This window comes from Heteronotia binoei, chromosome 7 (genome assembly GCF_032191835.1).
Source record: "Heteronotia binoei isolate CCM8104 ecotype False Entrance Well chromosome 7, APGP_CSIRO_Hbin_v1, whole genome shotgun sequence".
Lineage (NCBI taxonomy): Eukaryota > Metazoa > Chordata > Lepidosauria > Squamata > Gekkonidae > Heteronotia > Heteronotia binoei.
Genome location: NC_083229.1, coordinates 72,685,835 through 72,707,712, shown reverse-complemented (window position 1 = coordinate 72,707,712; position 21,878 = coordinate 72,685,835). Strand labels below are relative to the sequence as shown.

Below are 21,878 nucleotides of genomic sequence, written 5' to 3'. Positions count from 1 at the left end.
AGTTCTGACAATTTGTGTGTATGCCCATGAAGCTGGAATAAAGATCTTGAACTTCAACTGTCTTTTCCTTGACTTTAGATCTGAAACACTCTTCCCTTTCTGTGCATCTAGGAAATTATATCTTTGCTTTTGTAGCAAACCAAGTTTATTGTTTCACTTGAATTACAACATGTTGTTTGTTCTTTCTGCTAGGATTAAATTGTATTTTAGAATCTTGGTTTCAGGGGCAAAGAAAACATAATTACTATATGATTGGACAAAACAACAAGCTATGTATTGCTGTGAAAAAGCCACATGCAACAAAATAGGGAGTATGTTAACCTGAGGATCCCCCAGGCTCATGCTCACAATGGCAATCCATGAGCTGTCATTACTTTTGAATCTAGCCACACATTGATGACTAATGCATGTCCTCTGCCTTAATTTCAATCAGTTAAAGCTATAATGGGGATATTTTTGGAGCACTAAATGAATGTTCCTACTTATGTTTTCATGCAAGCAAATTTTCTTTCTTCTGATAAGATCAATGAATCACTCCGGTCAAAGAAAATTCTAGGAATTTACTTTTATAGAAAGAACGGAGAAATAAAGCATAATGAATGCGTGATCAAATCACAGAGGAGAGTAATTTCTTTAGGTAATATTGTTTGATATACTTTTAAAAAATTTTGTTACTGGTGATCTTAAGATGTCAGTCTGGAAGGTAGCAAAAGCATTTATATTGGAGTGATGTGGCCTTTTTCCTAACTGAGGTTCTGTGCTTCTAAGCAGGTGGTGCACAACAGGTAGAAACTAAAATATGTGGCAACACTGTTGCAACATGAAGATATGTAAACTGTGGAAACGTTTCTAGATGTTTGCAACACAATGATCAGGCTCACAATGGGAGTAATCTTAGACTCTTGCTTTGTCCTTGGTGAGGCAGATATCTGAAATTGCCTCAGACTTTTACTAATAAAAGCTGGCTGGCCAGTTGTAGTCATTCTTGACTAGGGGTGGGTACAACCAGGAAAATGGAGGTTCACCCTGGTTCATATAGGGTCATATGAACTATGAACCTTCATGAGCCTCCCGATTTACTGATCTGGTTCTTTTTGTGAGGTTCGTGATGCGGTGGAGGGGGAAGATCTGAGATATTTCCTCCCTCTTTTTTGTTGGGGGCAGTTCCCCAAAGCTAGCAGAACAGAAGGGAGAAAAGATCTTGCAAAAGTAATTTAAAGGGTTCTCTGGTCCATACCCCTTTGTTACTTATTTAAAGTGGCACTTGGGCCTCTTGTCAGCTGGGCCCATTTTTCTCAAGAGAGGATCATGGCAGGGAAGTGGACCAGCACAAGAAGAATGCACGAAGAAGGAGGGCCCGATGGTGATCTTCTGCAGGGGACCCAACTTCAGCAAGTGGCCTTATTGAGGATGCAGATTATCCTCCACATAGGACTCTACTTCTCCTCAGCACATTTGGTGGCAAAGTTTACTCCTGGCCATGGGAGCAGCACACAGCAACCCCAGGGGCAGAGGCCATGTGGACTTGCTGCAATAACAGGGATGAGGGAACAGGTATGGTGGTAGCTGCATACATGTGAGAGTTCAGTGCAGCAATAGGATGGCAGTGGGGGAATGGGTGCAGCAGCCTGGGGCCTGGCAGTTCAGCAGTGGCTGCACGAGGAACAAGTGCACCAGGATGGGCTGTTTTCTTATCAAAGTGGTCATTTCTTCCTGGGCTTTTGGCCACCCTACCCCCCAACTAAGTAGGGCCCATTGCTTTGCTGTACTTCTTTGTGCCTTTGGCTTGCTTGCCTCCCCTCTTCCTTCCCAGCTTTCCGCCTCAAGGGTCCAGTGGTGCTGCCCAGAGGCCTTTCATTTGTAGCCTGCATTCTTTTGGGCTGGGTTCCACCCCCCTTCTCCTTCAACCATCAGTCAGATCTGCTGAGACCTCTTTTTGGCTTGAACCATTTAGCGCATAGATAATTTAAAGGGCTTAAATATAAAAATTAATAAAAGGGGGAAAGGGAGAGGATGTGGGGGATTGACTTCTCAATTAGGGGTTTGTTAACTATTCATTAGCCAAGCCATCCAAGAAGGCCTTCTCTTTGGCCAAGCAGCCAACAACCTCCCACCTTCCACTTCTGCCAATCACCTTCCTGTTTCCCTATCTGAGCCAAACAGCCTGCCTGATGAAAGCTGCCTTTTCCCTCTTGTGTTTCAACCTCAGTAAAACATCCAGTAGCCTTACACGTGTCCATTACTAAATATATAATAGCCTCCTGGTCATCTGTGCAGGGCCACAGCAGCTGGCCTGCATCTGGTTGGGCCCTGCTATCCCACAGTGGGCACCTTTCAGGGCTGGAGAGTTCAGCTGTGCTGCAGGGCATCTTACAAACCCTGATTCACCTCACTGAGCGGCTCGAACAGCTGGGCTCCCTTCCACTGGTGCAGAGGCACTGGCCACTATAGCAGCATCCCCAGGATGGGGGTAGGCAGTGCCCCAGGCCACCAGGGCCGTGCAGCTGGCTAGGGATGGATGAAGGGTGAGTTCTCCCAGTGATCCCAGCAGCTTGGAGGCTGAGGTCCTGATGAGGCATGTCCTGGTCAAGAGGAAGGGAGACCAGTGATGAAGAACTCAGATGGTAACATGAGGAAGGGAGACATCCAACAGTTACAGGAGCTCTGGTGACTCTTCCTGGCATTGAATGTGCTGGTTTGGCGTGAGACATTGGAGAGGGGTTGGCGATATGGCTGGTGTATTGTCCACCTAACACAAGCCAGTGCCTTACCGTCCCTGATGGAGGCCGTAACAGGCTGGGCATTGGAGTACCCAAGGCTTTTGATCCTGGGTGACTTCAATGTCCATATTGATGACGCGACCTCCAGTCAGGCGATGGAACTAGTGTCATCCATGGCAACACTGGGACTCTCCCAATTTGTTACAACACCCGCTCACCAGGCGGGGCACATGCTAGATTTGATCTTTACAGCGGGAGTTTTAGTGGCTGTGAGGATTTGGGAACTTTTTTTGCAGATAAGATCTCATCGCTCCGCAACCGCCTCCCCGCCACTTTGGAAACAGTACGTGAACTCGAGGCCCCATGCCTGTCTTCTGGATTGCTTTGATATGCTCAGCCTAGAGGAAGTCGACAGAATCCTCTCCACTGTGCGCCCAACAATCTGTGATTTGGACCCTTGCCTTTCTTGGCTAATTAAAGCTTGCCAGAGGGAGCTTAGATATCCTATACAGGATATCATAAATAGATCCATCTCTGAAGGGCTTTTTCCAACGCCTCTTAAAGAGGCTGTGATCTGCCCTCTCCTGAAAAAACCTATATTAGATCCGGCCAAATTGGCGCACTATCAACCGGTCTCAAATTTGCCCTTTTTGGGTAAAATTATTGAGAGGGCAGTAGCACGACAGTTACAGAGTTTTCTAGATGACGCTTCCATCCTAGATCCCCACCAGTCTGGCTTCCGCCCAGGCTGGACAGTTGCCCTGGTGGATGACCTCCAGCGGCTTCTGGATCGAGGCAGCTTGGCGGTGCTGATGTTGTTAGACTTATCGGCTGCGTTCAATACGGTCGAACATCGGCTACTGACCTGCCGCCTCGCTGACGCAGGGATTTAGGGGTTAGCCTTGCAATGGCTTTCCTCTTTCCTAGATGGTCGGGGACAAAGGGTGGCGATTGGGGGAGAGCTGTCCCAGAGGCATGCGCTTAATTGTGGGGTGCCTTAGGGGGTGGTCCTCTCCCCAATGTTGTTCAACATCTATATGCGCCCCCTTGCCCAGATTGCCTGGAGGTATGGGTTGGGTTGCCACCAGTACACTGATGACACCCAGCTCTATCTGCTGATGGACGGACAGCCTGGCTCCGTTCCAGAAAATCTGGATCTTGTGTTGCAAGCTGTGGCAGGATGGCTTAGGTTGAGTCATCTGAAGCTGAATCCAACAAAGACAGAGGTCCTTTACCTGAGTCGTGGTGGTCTAGGCAGGGAAATCCCCTTACCAGCATTTGACGGTGCGCCACTGATAATGGCACACAGGGTCAGAAGCTTGGGGGTGCTACTGGAACCTGTCTTGACAATGGAGGCCCAGATAGCAGCCACTGCTAAATCCACTTTGTTCCATCTTAGGTGGGTGAGGCAGTTGGTCCCCTTCCTGGAGCGCGGCAACCTGGCAACAGAGCTCCATGCAACTGTCACCTCGAGGCTGGACTACTGTAATGCCCTCTACTTGGGGCTGCCCCTGTGTTGAACTCAGAAACTGCAGCTAGTGCAGAACATGGCAGCCAGGCTGCTATTAGGGTTCCCCAGGTGGGAGCACATACAGCTGGGCCTACGGGAACTGCACTGGCTACCAATAGTATACCGGATTCGATACAAGGTGCTGGTTATTACCTTTAAAGCCCTGTATGGACTAGGACCTGCCTACCTTAGGGACCATCTCTCCCCAAACGTTCCCCAAAGGGTACTTCAATCTGGATCTCAAAATCTATTAGTAATCCCCAGGCCAAAGGGGGCCAAATTAAAGACCACTAGAGAAAGGGCCTTCTTGATTGCAGCCCCCTACTGGTGGAATCAGTTACCAAAGAAAGTAAGGGCCTTGCAAAACCTTGTTCAGTTCCGCAAGGCCTGTAAGACCACACTCTTCCTGTTGGCTTTCAACTGATGTTGAGCTTGTGTCGTAGGGAAACTGAGGAAATACCGTCGCCACTGAAAACTGAAACATAACATCAAATAGATTAGCACCAATTGTTTTAATTATTGATGGTGTGACTGTTTTAATTGAATGTGTAATTTATATGTATTGATTTTAACTGTTTGTTGTGGTTTTATGTTGTGAGCTGCCCAGAGCCTGCTTCGGCAGGGAGGATGGGATATAAATCAAATAAACAAATTCCTCAGACAAGGAATCAACTCCATGCACTGGAGAGTTACTGGTTATCTACTGCCCACATCCTAGTCTTGCTTGTATGGGCCATCCACAGAAGGGTTGGGGGGAACTAGCCCAAGTACTCTACAAAGTCCCACCTTAAAACCATCCTATGGAGGCTACAAAGACCCTTGAGGTAGTCATCTCACCTGTAAAGCATGAGAACATCCTTGATAGATGCTATGTAGATATATCCCATAGACAGGCCTAAGTCTACCAGGGCCTTAAAAGGGTTGGTTGCAGGGAGCCCACCTGGCACATATACTAGCAGTATAACCAGAGAAAATGCCACATTGCTTGCTGTGAGCACAACTGCAACAGCTGCTTTGGCCTACACCCCAGTCCCTCCTGCCTCAGGGACTGAACAACTCCCAATGATTTTGTTGTGCTCTAATAACAGCAAGAGAGGTGTGGGGGCTAGGAATCTCCCCTGTTGCCACTTCCAATTCCTCAAAGTATGCAGTGCTTGTCCCTGCCTTGTGATGCTCATCTGCCTGCAAGCCCATTGGCCATAGTTAGAACAATATCCCACCCATATTCCACCAGTTTCCTATATGATGGTTTTACTCTGGGCTTTCAAATCCCTTTCACTGGGTCCAGGGTGCCCTCAAACTCAGACAACTTAAAATCTCTCTGATACATGCGTCATGTGGTCACTGCTAAGTTTGCCAAGGAGTCCATGGCCAGCAGAGTCACAGGGCCTTTTAACACCTGATCCCTCTCAAATTTAAGAATGTCCCCAAGAAGCCCCAGGAGAATTTCTACTGATTCACCATTTGTCCTACCCATAGGGCTCATTCGTCAATGAGGCCATCTTTCAGAATGTGCATTATGTCTCTTTTGATCATGCAGTCACCCTGGTATGATTACACGGGGCATGAAAACTGACCTACAAGCTGAGTTCATCTTCCTCTCAAACTTCAATAGGGTTTCCATTTGGTAGTCACCTACTTACTTGAGCCATATCCTGCATGTACATTCTGATGCTGCAGGCAATCTTGGTTTTGGGGTTTATCTCAGTGGTCATTGGTGTGCTCATTGACTGCTCTCCCGCTGGGAGCATACCAGAATCTTGAGGGGCCTTACCTTCCTCAATTCCTCCCTCCCTCCCCCATCTTCATAGCAGTAGTCATCCAGCAAGACCATTTTAGGAACAAATTGGTGGTTTTTTGGTGTGACAAGCAGCTGTGGTCAGGTCCATTAACTACCAGTCTTCATGCTCTGAGCAGGTAATGCCTCTGGTACACCAATTTGTTTTGGTGTGCCTCTCTGCTAACATTTCCTTTTCACCTTGATACATTAGAGATACCTTATTGAGGTTCTGGGCACTGCCTCCCAATCAAATTTTCCCCTGGATCCCTTTCCCAGAAGAAACATGCGTTCTCAACAAGTGATCATTCAGGAAATATTCAATTCCACTGCAAACTCTACTCAGCTTTCCTACTCCTGTGATGTTGCTTCATTTCTTGCCTTCTCCAGAGGCTGCTGCTGCATTCCTTGCCTGCCAGTATCAGAATCCATGGTCTTACGCAACCTGACATCCTTAAGGGAAAAGGGGATGGCCCCCAAAACCACAAGCTTTTTGGCATGTATCTTTCTTTTGAGTGGATAGTATTCAGGATGGCTTGCTTTCTTGGTTGCTATTGTGGGAGTTTGGCAATAATTGGGCAGTTTCTGCATTGTTTGTAGCTTTTGCAAATTGGTATTGTATCACTCCTCATTGTTTCTTTTGTCGCAGCTTTTCCAGGCAGTTGGACATCAGGCCAGATCTTATTTGGGGGTAGGCTGAGTTTATGTGCCTGACTTATTTATTTATTTATTGGATTTATATTCCACCCTCCTTACCGAAAAAGGCTCAGGGTCGCTTATGTGCCTGACTTATTCATTCATTTATTTTATTGTATTTATATCCCACCTTCCCTGATGAAGCAGGCTCAGGGTGACTTCCCAGGTATGGGTCCCTCATAAGGGGGCTTGAGGTGGGGGCATGCAGTGATATGCCCAACTCAGGGCTAGGGTTGCCAGGTACAACTCAGGAAATATGTGCGGACTTTGGGGGTGGAGCTAGGAGCAAGGTTGTGACAAGCAGGATGGGACTCCAAAGGGAGTTCTGGCCATCACATTTAAAAGGACCATACTACTTTTAAATGTCTTCTTTTTATTGGAAATAATGAAGGATGGGGGACCTTCTTTTGGGGCTCACAGAATTGGACTCCCTGGTCCAATCTTTTTGAAACTTGGAGGAGAGGTACCAGATACTATGCTATGCCTCTACCAGATACCCACAGATAAATTTTCCAATTATACCCCCTTGTCCACTTTCTGATAATACTGAAGCAAGTGGAGGGCTTCCAAACCGGGGGATCTCCTGCTCCCAACTGGGGATTGGCAACCCTACCAGGGCAAGCCTTGCCCTCAGATGTCAAGGGAACCACATAGAGGTTTGTGCCCATGTGGGTCCATAGGGCTTGTCATCCCATGGCGGCTCGTCCTGCGGGCAAGCTGAGTATATGGTTGGTATCATCATTGCAACAGGTGGATAGCCCAATGCTAAAAATTGTGGCCTCTTCTTATAGACATTTATCTTCATTCAGTTTTGGGTAGAAAAGGCAAATGAACTTACTTTACTCTTATAGGCACTGCTGATTTAATGTGATTTAATGTTTATTTTATTTGTTTTAATTTCTTTAGACTTGTATTCCACCCTCCCCACAAGCAGGCTTAGGGAGGATCACATCATGGGCTTACTCTCAAGCCATCAGCTCATTTACAAGAATCAATAAATAGATACATAAATACAATATTTAAGAGCACTATTTAAAAACAGTAAAACAATATAATTTAGAACCAGTAACACTAGTAATATAAATATACAGCCTCCGAGCTGGTGCCGCTGGATCCCTAAGTTGTCTTAATCTGGGCTGCATGAAGACAGAAGGCTTCGGCAAGGGAGGCCGGCTTTATTGGACACCCACTGCCTCGTCCAAATTTTATTTATAGATTTATGATGTTGTATGTTACTTTTAGTATCTAGTTTGGATGGAAAGATGGTTTTTAAAAACACTCCAACTAAATAAAACCCAAGGTATCCATTCCCAAAAAAATGCCATTTTTTTTTAAAGTCCATTTTCTGTGGTGTCCTTTAGATAGACAAAAGAGATTATACAGATAGGTGCTATTGCCAGCCAAGACCTTATTTTTATGAAGTCCTTTGTGCAATATAAATGGTGAGAATATGCAGAGAAACAATGTAGACAATATTTTATCCAAGTATGGAATTCCCTCCTTCTGGAGTTCTGAAAGAAGCAATCCAACTCTGTAAACAGTGGACATAACTGAGCATGAGTTCTTTTAAGGATATCTTTATTATATTTTGTATAGTTAATATAAGAATGAGAATTCTATTTAATATATCAGATAGGTAGAATTTCCATTATCACACACAAATGTACCAGTTTTAAAAAGTAACCTAAGTAATCTGTACCCATTAGGAGCATAGAAGTAGAGAAGTCATTAATTTGAGCCCACAGATATTTAATACTTTGGCAGATTTATAACCTTTAATAAAAATAGGCAGTAATTTTCATCTTAAATATTGCTGGTGTGGGGAAATCATGCACACAAATATATATGCAGAAGTCTGCAAAAATACTTACCACTACTAGAAGCATCACTGAGATTTAGCAAACCTCCTCCTAACCCTCTGTAACTATGGTAACTGTAGGTTCCATTTCCATTTATGTACAACACCTCCTGTGTGCTGGAAACAGCTGATGTTGAATAAGTGACCTGGGTTGGTTCCTGTTTATATGGTTTGTCAGCTGGAGCAGTCTCATCCTGCAAGAACAATGGTTCAATGGACAGTGTCAAATCACTGCTGCATTTTTCCCTTGAACGAAGAAGACATTGCATTGTTGTTTAATAGACTTAGCCTACACTACTTTCACAACAGGTTAAAGAAAATGTGAAACAAGCACATACAAGTTTTTAATTGACACTTTATTTGCCAGAAAGAAACCAAGACATCATTGTGGATTATCCTGAGAATGACACTGTTTATGGGTGTTCTATTGGTAGGTACTATATAGGAAATTCCATACCCATAGCCTTAAAGTATTCCTTGTGTCAACAAAACCTAGTAAATACAACTAAGAACAGGACAGAGATAAATGATTACAGTGCCATTTGAACTGATTTTCTTGCTGCAAGGATCAATTGAGGGTTTTTTGTATTTCAATGTGTTTGTGTACACCTGGAAACTGACTCTTAATGGGGGTCTGGAGGATATTCAAAGAGGTGGCTAAACAAAGCTTGCCCCTGCCTCCCAACTGCTAATATTCCAAGGAGGTCTCCCAACCAAGTATTTGCCAGAGTCAGTCCTGCTTAGCTTCTGAGATCTGATGAGATCGGGCTCTCCTGGGTTATCCAGGTGAAGGCAACTGAGACCTTTTTGATAAGCAATAAAAATATATAGGCAGATTTCTTTGGAGAGACTGGCAACAAGGATGCTAGGAAGGGATAACAAATAACAAAGGAAAATAAACAATAAATCATGGACCTGAAAGTCATCTCACTCACACTCCTGCCATAAGACATGTTTCTGCACATAATAACTTATACTTTTCATTACTAGCTCCCATATAATAGAAAGTGGGATAGATCATGACATTCTCTTGTTAATTTTAAAAACTGCTACTATATAGTATTCTTCATATACAGCTTTTTCATATCTGTATAATTACTATACAGTAATATATTGGCTTCCCAGACCAGGAGGTTTGCTTTAAATGATCATTCGTCCTTAGGATAAATGTGTTGATGAGTATTCATGTCCTCCTGTGGTGTGTGATGAAGCACTGTTTCTTCCTCTTCAAGCAAATGCATACACAGAAACTTACATTTCCATTATCCCCAAATGCCTGGCCATACTTGGCAATGTTAGGCACATGCATTATATTTCCTACAATATTAGCTACCTGCCATTAACTGGACCACCGCATCTCATGTTATTGCATTTCTTCCAAGAACTTTACAGTACAAGTTTGCTACCACTGCTTTTGTAAATAATTTTGAAAAGTTGATCCCTGTTCTTTGAGTGGAAAAATGCAAGGAAACAAGTAAGGAAATATGATTCCTGGACATGGCCACTTTCCCATTCTGATAAAGTCATAATAAGCATGAGAGAGTTTGGGGCAATTTTTAACAGTTCCAGAACACAGAGCAGAACCAGAGTCATCAACTTTCAGGGAGACCCAAGGTTCTTCTGGAATTACAACTGCTCTCTGGAGTCAGTTTCCCTTGGAAAGCCCCAGACCAGGGCGGGGAATCCCTGGCTTTTCGGGGTGTCTGCCCACTGCCACCCCCACCCCCAAACAGCAACATTGCATGGCAACATCCCCAACACAATGACATCACATGGAAGTGACATCTTCACATCAGGAATATCATTCAGTGATGCTCTGCTTTTTGGGCAAAACTCTATGGTTTGAGGCAGTGCAGCATCTCCAGCATGATGATATAACTTCAGCATGATGTCATCATGTTGGGAATGTCATGCAACATCCTGTCCCCTATGGGAACACCCTTCAAATCCCCCTGCCGGCATGAAGGTAGAACCTGGCAATCCTATCCCAAGAATTTTTCAAGCTGCAGCTGGCAAAACTAAGCAGTGGAAAAAACTCAACACACTGTACTACACTACAGTGGATTGCACATTTCGCTAGTAGTTTACTCTATTGGAGTACAATGATTATTCTGCATAATTCTGAAGTTTGGGACTGGTTTGACTTCTTGGAAGGAAAAGGTTATTGCCATTTAAGTTTGTTTCCTGAGATAAAACTAACTAGGTGACATATGAGGTTTTATATGCGTTATAAATAACGTCATAATTGCCAGTTATATATATTAATTCAGAAGATGTCCTGCCATGTTTTCTGTTAAAAATTTCAATAGGAACTTTTTCTCTGCTTCTCCTGTTCCTCTAATATGAACCACATAGGGACAGAGCAATCTGCATTGGTTTCCTGAGTTTTTTTCTGTTTACATTAACTTTTTATTGAATTAATCAACAAGTACACATAACTTTGTACATGAAATTATATTGTTCATCCTATCTACTGAAGACTTGTTAGTCTGATTAGTAAATGAGTTTCAAATGAAAATTGATCATAGTTAATATTATTTAAAAATACAGTGACCAAATATGTACAATTTTCTTAGAACCATAGAATCATAAAGTTGGAAGGTGCTTCCAGGGTCATCTAGTCCAACCCCCTGCACAATGCAGGAACTTCACAAATACCTCACCCACACACATATATCCCCAGTGACCCCTATTTCATGCCCAGAAGATGTTTGAAAATCTCCAGGTTCTCTTGCCAAACTGGCTTGGAGAAAAATTGCTGACTGACCCCAAAGTAGCAATTGACATTTCCCTGGATGTGTAAGAAAGAGTCACAAGAACGAAGCACTGATGCAACCCTTCCTGCCCTCCTCCTCATAATCTGCCTAATTCACAGAATCAGCATTCCTGTCAGATGGCCATCTAGCTCTATTTAAAAACTTCCAAGGAAGGAGAGACCACCACCACCTGAGGAAGCCTGTTCCACTGAGGAACTGCCCTGTCAGAAAGTTCTTCTTAATGGTTAGACAGAAACATTTTGATTTAATTTCAACTCATTGGTTCTGGTCTGATATTCTGGGGCAACAGAAAACAATTATGCACCATCCTTTATGTGACAGCCTTTCAAGTACTTGAAGATGGTGATCATATCCATGGGTCATTTTGTAGGGGAAAAGGTGCAGAAGCTCAGTAGCATAGCTTATTTGCATATGCCACATTCCTGATAGGCAAATGAGTTATGCTACTGAGAGAATAAAAGAGAAAGGATGGATAGATGGATGGATGGATGGATGGATGGATGGATGGATGGATGGATGGATGGATGGATGGGGGAGGGAGGGAGGGGGAAGAGAGAAATAGGGAGAGAGTGGAAAGAGAGGGAGAGAAATAGGGGAGGGGAAAGAGAGAGAGAGAGGAAAATGGTGAGGGAGGGGAAAGAGAGAGGGAAAATAGGGGTGGAGGGGAAAGAGAGCGCAAGAAGGAAAAACTGGGAGGGAGGGGAAAGAGAGAAAGAAGATGAGAACAGAGGAAGAGAGAAGGCAGGACTGAAGGGAGGGAGGGGGAAAGGAGGGGAAAGGAAGGAAGGGGAAGAGAGAGAGAAAGAAGATGGGGATGGAGGGAGAGAGAAGGCAGGGAGGGAGGGGAAGAGAGCAGGGAGGGAGGGTGACTGCAGAAGGATAGGGAATGCCCAGGCACTCTGTGTCTCCCAGACAGCCTGGGAAGTGCAGGGGGGATCTTCCTCTTGTTTCTGCAGCTGTGGCTGCAGAAGCACAATGAAAGCTCAACCAGCCACCTCTCCAACAGTTAAAGAGGCACCCCGGGGGAGATAGCTCAGCTGGTCCCCACCTTTCTGACAGTCAGAGAGGCAAGGGGGAGAGGTCAGTTGCTCTGGCTGGATCTGAATCCTTCAGAGGCTGACAGGGGAAGCCCCACCCCCAAACAGCAACATTACATGGCAACAATGCAAGCTTCATCTCCTCTCCTCTCCAGGTCCTTCAGCTTTTCCTCGTAGGACTTGCTCTCCAGACACCTCACCATTGCCCTTCTCTGGACGTCTATATCTTGTCTATATCTTTCTTAAATTGTGATGTCCAAAACTGGGCACAATATTGTAGGTGAGTTCTAATCAGAGAAGAGTAAAGCAATATCATCACTTTACGTGATCAGGATATTATAGTGCTGTTGATACAGCCCAGAACTGCATTCGCCTTTTTAGCTACCGCATCACTCATGTTCAGTGTATGGTCCATTAAGACCCCTGGATCCTTTTTGCACATACTACTGCCAAGACAAGTCTCCCCCATCCTATAATTATATATTTGATTTTTCCTACCTAAATGCAGAACATCCCCATTAAAATTAGTTTTATTTGTTTTAGCCCAGTTTCCCAGTCTGTCAAGGTCATCTTGTATCCTGTCTCTGTCTTCTACTGCATTTGCGACCCTTCCCAATTTAGTATCATCTGCAATATTAATGTATTCCCTCTATTCCTTCATTTAAATCATTTATAAAGATGTTGAACAAAACAGGTTCCAAGACAGATCCTTGAGGCACTCCACTTGTCACTCCTAAGAGGATGAGGAAGTATTCACAAGCACTCTTTGGGTATGATCTGTCAACCAGTTACAGATTAACCTAATAGTAACAGGATCCAAACCATATTTCTTCTTCTATGCAATTTAGTACCTACCAGTTGAACAAAAATTATCATTTTTAGGATTCTGGAATTCAGCAGCTAAGGTGTTACAGACAAGCAGAATAAAGAACCACACAAAGATGAATGAGAAACTGTGGCATCAAGTATGTTTTGTGCAAAATTAGGTATCACATCTAGCTTATTATTGTGGAAGAATTATTATTCCTATGCTGTTTCATAGACATAGGATACTTGAGGCAGGGTGCAAGAATATATTGACAAACACCACTTAAAACAATTAAAATCAATATAACCAGCTGCAATAGCAGTAAAGCAACACAATAAAAGCAACAACAATAAAAAATATCATTGCAATACAACAAATAAAACTGTAAGAATATAATATATACTCTATCAGTAGACAAACAACCAAGCTAACCAGAAAAAAACTAATAGCCAACAAATGGGGGAAAATGGCAGGTGCCTGGGTAAATAGGAATGTCTTCACCTACTTCCTAAACATTAACAAGGAAGGCAGTATATATATAATGAAGTGCAGAGATGTGTCTTTATTTATTTGGATACTTACAAGCTGCGTTTCTCCCTAAACAGCTAACATAATTCACCCATCAGCCATTTTACCCTCACAACAACCCTGTGATGAAAGTTAGGTTGAGGGACAGTGAGTGGCCCAAAGTCATTCACCGAGCTTATATGGCAGAGTAAAGTTTTGAACAGGGGTGTCCCAGATCTTAGTCCACCAACCTAGCCACTAATCCAAACTAGGGGTGTGTATTCAGTTTGGCTGAACTGAATAAAACCCTGAAAAACAGCTGATTCAGCTGTATTCAGACCATATAGAGCTGGGTCAGATTCTCTGATCTTATTCTGGTGATGAATAAAAACAGCTGCGAACAGCTGCTGAAATTTGGTGGCTATTTGACTCCATTATACCCTTTGGGCCATTGAAGTCAGTGGCAAAATAGGTTATAATGAATTGTGGCTGGGGGAGGGGGTTTGAGGTAGAGGCTCCAAATTGCACTGCTGATTTTGGTGCCTCCCTCCCACAGAACCTCCAGCTTGCAAAAGACTGGACCTGAGAGTTCAACTCTAGGGAAACCATCTATGATGGGAAAATCTACCCCAGGCAGCAGTCAAATTCTGCTAGAGAATCTCTGCAGTCAAGTCAACTGTGCTAAAAGTGCTAGCTTGCAAGGAACATAGTTGCCTGGTAGAACAAGTGCTTCTGTGGCAATGGTAATGTACAGGACCTTAGTTCAAATTTGAAAATCTATCAGATTTAAAAATTGGGATGGGGGCTTTCTGGAGAATCATGGAGAGGCACCAGAAGCAGGCCTGAAAATTTGGTGCCTCTCACTCAAATCTCCTCCCCTCAGAGTCATTTTTCCCTGACTCTTGAGAGGAGGGGGTTTGAGTGAGAGGAACCAAATTTGCAAGCCTACATCTGGTGCCTCTCCAGTGGAAAAAGTGACTGTCTTCGAGTGCCCCTAGAATTGGACCCCCTGGTTCTGTTGGGGGAGGGAGGTTCCTGCAGCTGCCCTGCAAATTTGGAGCCTCTACCTCAAACCCCCTCCCCCCAGCCGCAATTCATTATACCCTATATTGCCATTGACTTCAATAGCCCATAGGGTATGATGGGGCTATATACTCGGAAATAGCCAAATATCTCCTGAATCAGATTCGGCTACTGAATCTGCCATTAGGAGACATTCAGCCCATCAAATTTTTAAGCCCCGAATACCCCAAATCTGAATTTTCTTGAATTTTTTTGTTGCACACTCCTACTCCAAATTTTTGATGCACATCCCCATCTAAGTTGGTTAGTTGTTGCACGAGATCATTGGGTTTGATTAGAACTGTGTTTGATTAGAACTGTGTCAGGGACATTTTGTTTAGTGTTCTCTTGTCTCATTGTGCACTATTGTTATTTTCATATAAGCTAGCAAAAGAACCACCTTGACCTAATATTGTGTTTTTCATTAGCTTTAATTCTTCTGGGCTTGACCCAGTTTAAATTTTATGAGTAATGAACTTGAAAGCTCAAATTACTGAATCGTGTTTTGGTATATCAAAGCGTTCAATAATTTCCTTCAGTTTTAATAAGGTTATAGAGTTGATGTTATCAGCAATGATTTTTTTTTCTAAACAGGGACTTGATGTTATTTGGCTTTTGCTTTGGTTCATTAAACCCCATTAACACTAAGTGTTTGGTGGTCATTAACTGCTACCAGAATAAAAATGCATTAACCCTACTAGTTACACATGGAATGAATCAACCTATATGAAACCCGCCATTTAAAAAAGTTGAAACATGAATAGTGGCCTCTGGACACCATAAACTGGATAGATGGATTATTGCTCCATGAGAAAATTATGCTTCTAGCTCTTATTATTCTGGGAACTCATATTTTGGAGTCTGCTAAAATTGTTTCTTATTTCTTCCTTCTGCTATCAAACACACCTTGGTGGGTCAGAAGTATAGAAACTGCTACATAAGAATCCATGATGGGTAGCTGTGGTAGTCTATAGCAGTGGAATAAAACAAGTGTCCAGTGCCACCTTAAAGACTAACAACATTTATTTCACATTGGGTCAGGTATGAAAATTAGGTTGGTGTTTAAACACCTGTCCTATATCACCTGGCCTGCAGCAAGTTGTTTCACAGTTTAAAACCCCACTGAATTTGAACTGCTCCACTCTTGTGGGAAATATACTTTCAAAGATCAGGTTACACAGCTGCAGCTTGTAGAACACAATAGGAGTCAAGGTGCACCTTTAAGACCAACTTAGTTTTATTCTGAACATAAGCTTTCTTGTGCTCTCTAAGCACACTTCATCAGATGAAGAATTCGGTACAGTGAGCAAAGCCACACATAGCTGGTAGTCAGTGTCTCAGAATGCAATGGAAAAGTGGATCAGACCCTTCTTCCAAGAAGAGCAGTATCAGCAGTCTTAGGAGAGATGTTCAAATTACCTCCCATTTCCCAGAGAGTCACAGAATTTATTCAATAATAGGCACTTAGCACAAGACCCACACACATGTAGATGAGGCAATTAACTGACAGAGTACTTGGTTGCCATGAATGGATATGGACTGTTAGCAGAGTGACCTCCTCAGGAGAAGAGGCCACCCTTTTTTGATTTTAGGGTCTGTATTATATCCTGTTCAAAACAATGGCTTGCTAGTACCATAGTGCATCAGAATCAACAGATATATTACATGTTCTGTACATGTTGCAAGTGCCCCTGCTGTGATAAGACAGAGTGGACCATCCTTCAGGCCTTATCTGGACTTCAGAAACTTTATGTTCTCATTGTGTGTTGCTTTGGGGGTTGTCTTTCTAACAAACAATTGACCTTCAGGAATGAAAAGATGGTTCTCCCTGTTCTCTTGAGCTAGGACAAAAAAGATGAACTTGCTTCTGAGAGAAACAGGTAGATGTGTGTGTCTTAGAAGCATAGAGGATTCTAAAATGGCTGTGTTTTGGACAATAGAAAGGTTCTAGCAAACAGGGGAAATGGCTCAGAAAATGCAGGGCTGGTTTTCATTTATAACAATTGCAACCCAAAATGTTTTGACTGTGTTGTAGAAACAATATTTTGGCCTTCCATGTGAACAAACTGACGTTCTGTATGTAAATGATAACTTAAGTGTTAAACACAAAAAAGGTTTACATGAATTCTGCTGTCCATACTTTTAGTTTACTAAGAATTATGGTAAATCTCTAGAACACCTAAAATGCAAATGATGTTCAAATGAAGTTGTAGATGAAAACAGTTGAAAGCCAGAAGCTTTCTTTCTTTCTTTCTTTCTTTCTTTCTTTCTTTCTTTCTTTCTTTCTTTCTTTCTTTCTTTCTTTCTTTCTTTCTTTCTTTCTTTCTTTCTTCCTTCCTTCCTTCCTTCCTTCCTTCCTTCCTTCCTTCCTTCCTTCCTTCCTTCTTTCTTTCTTTCTTTCTTTCTTTCTTTCTTTCTTTCTTTCTTTCTTTCTTTCTTTCTTTCTTTCTTTCTTCCTTCCTTCCTTCCTTCCTTCCTTCCTTCCTTCCTTCTTTCTTTCTTTCTTTCTTTCTTTCTTTCTTTCTTTCTTTCTTTCTTTCTTTCTTTCTTTCTTTCTTCCCTCCCCTCCCCTCCCCAATGAGGACTCAAAGAAGCATTCAACATCATTCTCCTATCCTCTATTTATCCTCACTATATCTGTGTGAGGTTGGTTAGGTTGAGAGGTAAAGTGGCTAGTCCAGGATCTCCCAGATCTTAGTCCAACATTCTAATTACTCCACTCTGCTTCCTCTCCAGGATTGTTTTAACAATACTAGAACTGTTTTAACATTACAATTGTTTGAAATGAAACAATTTTTCAGAAATTTGTGCCACTGCAGATTGCTTCAGTTTCACACAAATCATAGGTGGTTGTGTTCCTCTTTATAGTGCTGTGGTACTGGATAGGATCACGCTGGGAATTTGGCATGGGAGTATCCCGGCTTTGAAAAAGCCAGTGCTCTTTGATATGCACTGCAGCAATCACACAGTCCCCACCCTGCTGCCAGGAGAGCCACATGCACAAGAGGAACATTCAGACTACTCCTGTGCATGCAGGGCAGGTGCATCGCACACCCTGGCCATTCAGACAGCCAAGAAACATGCCCTGCATGCGTTTAGAGATTTCATCCCATCTCAGCCTATCCTAAGATGAGGTAAGTATTGAAGGGGGCAGATGTGTGCATGTAATCGCACATATTAAATCCAGAGGGGAGGTGTGGCTAGGTTGGGTCAAATCTCTTGCGTGATCTCACTCATAGTGTGATATAGTTGCAGTATTTAGCTAATAGCCATTGATAGATATATTCTCTATGAATTTATCTTTTAAAGCCAACTAAACTAGCAGCATTCACTATAAACTATGGCAGTGAATCCCACAAGTTAATTACTCTTTGATTGAAAAGACAGTGAGAGAAAAATTTTCCCACTTGCTCTACACCATAATTTAAAAACTTGCATCATGCCCCCCTTAGTTCTCCAAACTAAAAAGCTCCAAATTTATTAGCATATACCTTTGATCATTTTGGATGCCTTTTCTGCACCTTTCCTAGCAATGCAATGTCCTTTTTGAGATATGGTAATGTGAACTCTATGCAATGTCCCAAATGCAGACACATTTTGTTTCCGACCACTTTCTGATTAACCCCTAGCATATTTTTTTTCCACCGCTGCTGCAGAATGAGTCAACATTTCATGCTACAAAAAGAGAGCTTGTCAGACCTTTTTGTGTGGTGTATGTATGCATGTGTCACATTGATATTATTCTCATTCTACAGATGAAAAACTGAGGGTGAGACATAATTACTTCTCCTAGGGATTATGCACTAGAGCTGGTGCATGAGAATCAGATATGCTCTACTCACACTTTGAATGCAACATTCAATATGAGAAATTACAGTGATAAAGTCCATGAGCTTTTTAGAGGTTTAGATTAGGACTGTAGAACTTGTGACCAAGAAAAATGAACGCAGCTCAGTAGCCATCTCCTGGGTAGTTGACAGTCTTGTTACACTTGTCCAGCTAGGTGTTCAACCCCCGTTTTATATGTTATCTGAGAATCCCAAATTACCCATGTGCCTACTAGCTTTCTTCCTTTAAACATACAAGGATTTGAATATAAAGTTCTAAGACTAGAATCTAGTGTGTGTGTGTGAAGTGCTGTCAAGTTGTAGCAGACTTATGGCAACCCCAGCAAGGGGCTTTCAAGGCACATGAGAAGCAGAAGTAGTTTGCCTTTGCCTTCCTCTGAAGAGCCAAAAATACTAGGGACTAAAACCCATTGAACTAGGGTATACTTGTCTCCAGCCATATGCGTCACTATGCTCCTGAAAAGACTGAAAGCATGTAGAATCCACAAAGCATAGGCTGTGCATATTCCTCAATTCTGAATAATGGTTCCTCCCCCCATATATCAGGTACCTGCTGTCGATCCAGTCGCATTCTTTTTGCTGCATTTCTGCTTTCACTTTCACAGGCTGATGCCAGGATACTTTCTGCTACTGCTGAAGTAAGATGTGAAGGGATGGGTCGTGACTATGAAAGAGAGAGAAAACACAAGAAAATACTAGGATCATTACCAATTCCACAACAGTACTCATAACTAGAACATATGCAGGAGGGTCCATTCACTGAAATGTATTTTCATATCAACAAAAAGTGAAAATGGAGACTGTAAAAAATGAGAAATGAAAACTAGTTAGAAGTTAAGCCTGTAACTGATCCTCAGATCCCTCAAAAATGTGTTTTCTGCCACCACCACCCCTGCCCCAATTTATTTTATTTTGGACTGTATGAAAAATACTAAACTGAAGCTTAATCCTGACTAGATGGAAGTTCTATTGGTGAGCAGTAGATCTGACTAGATTTAATGTGTCACCCATTCTGGTCAGATCTGCTCACCAGTAGAACTTCCATCATGCCAGGATTAAACTTCAGTTTAGTACTCTAAAACAAGATCTCCGTGTATGTAAATTTTTGTTGTTACGACTCTTAAGAAATGTGACTATGATTTCTTTTCATTTTCAAAGCTGAGAGGCACATTTGCTTTTACCTTCTAGTCAATTAATGTTTCCAAACTCATTGCATGGCTCCTCAATCTATGGCATTAACTATTTTGATGTCCCGTGAAATTATATATTTTAAATAAAAAATACGTTACTCATCTCCACAAAGCCATCCAGTCAAATACATGTCTACCACCTCACAAACAAAAGTAGTTTGTATGCTGCTGTCCTATATCCACTGGTGGTACATGGGAAAAGATTCAGCTGTCACATGAAATGTAAATTACTGATGGAAAAGGTCAGGGAAATGAATGTGAGCCATTCTCTTGACTTGTTGTTGTTGTTGTTGGCTTTATAATAGCAGGAACTCCTTTGCATATTAGGCCATGCCTCCCGATCATGCCAATCCTCCAAGAGCTTACAGGGCCCTTAGTACAGTGCCTACTGTAAGCTCCAGAGGACTGGCTACATCAGGGGTGTGTGGCCTAATATGCAAAGGAGTTCTTGTTACAAAAAAGCCATCATCATCATCATCTTGAGGCTTTTGGTTAGAAGAGAGTAAGTAATAATCAGCTGTATGTTAACTATTGCAATATGATGCATCAATAAAAAAATGAAAAGACTGGATCTGCAACAAATTGAAACTATTGAGACGTTACATCCAGTACAATAATTAAGGCTACAATCTTAAGAATGCTTTCCTGGAAGTAAGACACTGAATAAAATGGAACCTGCATCTGAGTAAACTCTCTGAAAATTAAATTCAGCAATACTTAACTTTGGCTGGATTGTGCCAGGGGTTGGGGGTGGCAAGGCATGGCAGGAAGGCCATTTGGTCTGGGCCTCCAGCTCAAATGGGAGAGGGGGCTTCAATTTAGATATTTGTTACCTTTTTTGGCATTAGGTAAGTTTTTGTGCACATCTCTGGCAGTCCAAAATGTGGCACACTCTCTTAGCCACAGCTGCACACACAAGCAACAAAAAATCTGGTAAAAGACATAATTTTGTGTTATTCTTTTTTGTAGCCTTATTTGTTTTCATGTGTCATAATTTTTGTATTTATTATGGTTGGGTCCTCAAATGTTGGACATGGATGGTTACTCCATTTCTGAACCTGCATTACTTAGCATATCCACTTCAATGCATTGTGTGATGTCATCTTTAACACTGAAATTTATTAAAAGTAAATGTGTATGACCTTCCTTTCACATAAATCTTAAAAATCAAAATTCCACCAACTATGGTGGACAAGCAACCAATTGTGTGTTAGAACCATTTAAATGATACAATTTGATGTTGCCCCCCTTCAAGCAACATGTTTTAAGAATAAATAATGCAAAAAGAAAACTGATTTTTTTAAACCATCTGGAGTCATATACTGCAACCTTCACAGAACAAGTATGTTGAAAACATTAACACTGATAAAATCTACAGCTATAGTTAAATTCTTGAATGATATTCTGTCATTTAAGAACCCAGTCCCCGAAAGTGAAGTTATAGTTGCCTAATCAGGGCATTCACTGATATTTGTGTGTCAAAAGAGCTATTCTGCCAGATATTTAAGTTAAAGCTGAGCCTGCAACTGTAATTACAAAAACATTTTTCTGGGAGCAAGCCCCAAATACAATTGAGTAGGATTCTGAGTAGACCTCCATGGAATTGCTTTCTAAGCATGCTTACATGCAAGTAAATCAGCGGGAACAGCTGTCAGATATAAGAAATAAGTAAGACATTTTAAAAGTATCTCAAAGGGCACCCACAGAAATATCTATAATACATTGCCCAGAGACAAAGGTGCAAATATAATTAGATGGGAAGGAGTAGATTACAGATTAGAGATTACAGATTACAGTAGATTACAGATTAGAGTAGATTACATAAATAACACATGGAGCACTAATTGGCTGTTGTACTGCATATCAGAAGCCAAGTTTATAACTGAATCCCATGCAGATTTTACATGGCAGCCTTTGTGCTTCAAAAATCAACACAGTTCTACAGATAATAAGTGCTGATCTTTCAATTTAGTTTCAATGTAAATGTGGTTGCATCTTAACCTTATCCATTCCATGGTAATTGCACCAACACATACGTATTTGGAATTCAAACATTTAAATGTCAACCTCTGAGTGCTCCTCAAGGAA

General features: G+C 42.2%; 1 protein-coding gene across 3 annotated transcripts in view; it reads right to left on the bottom strand.

The window, feature by feature from the left end:
• NOL4 (nucleolar protein 4) overlaps positions 1–21,878 on the bottom strand; it is a 262,828-nt gene that overhangs the window by 9,713 nt on the left and 231,237 nt on the right. For all 3 annotated transcript variants that reach the window (XM_060243837.1, XM_060243838.1, XM_060243839.1), the window contains 2 exons: positions 19,151–19,264; positions 8,575–8,755 (listed from right to left, as the gene is read on the bottom strand). In XM_060243837.1, coding sequence (XP_060099820.1) covers positions 8,575–8,755; positions 19,151–19,264 — 295 coding nt within the window. The remainder of the gene's footprint in view (positions 1–8,574; positions 8,756–19,150; positions 19,265–21,878) is intronic.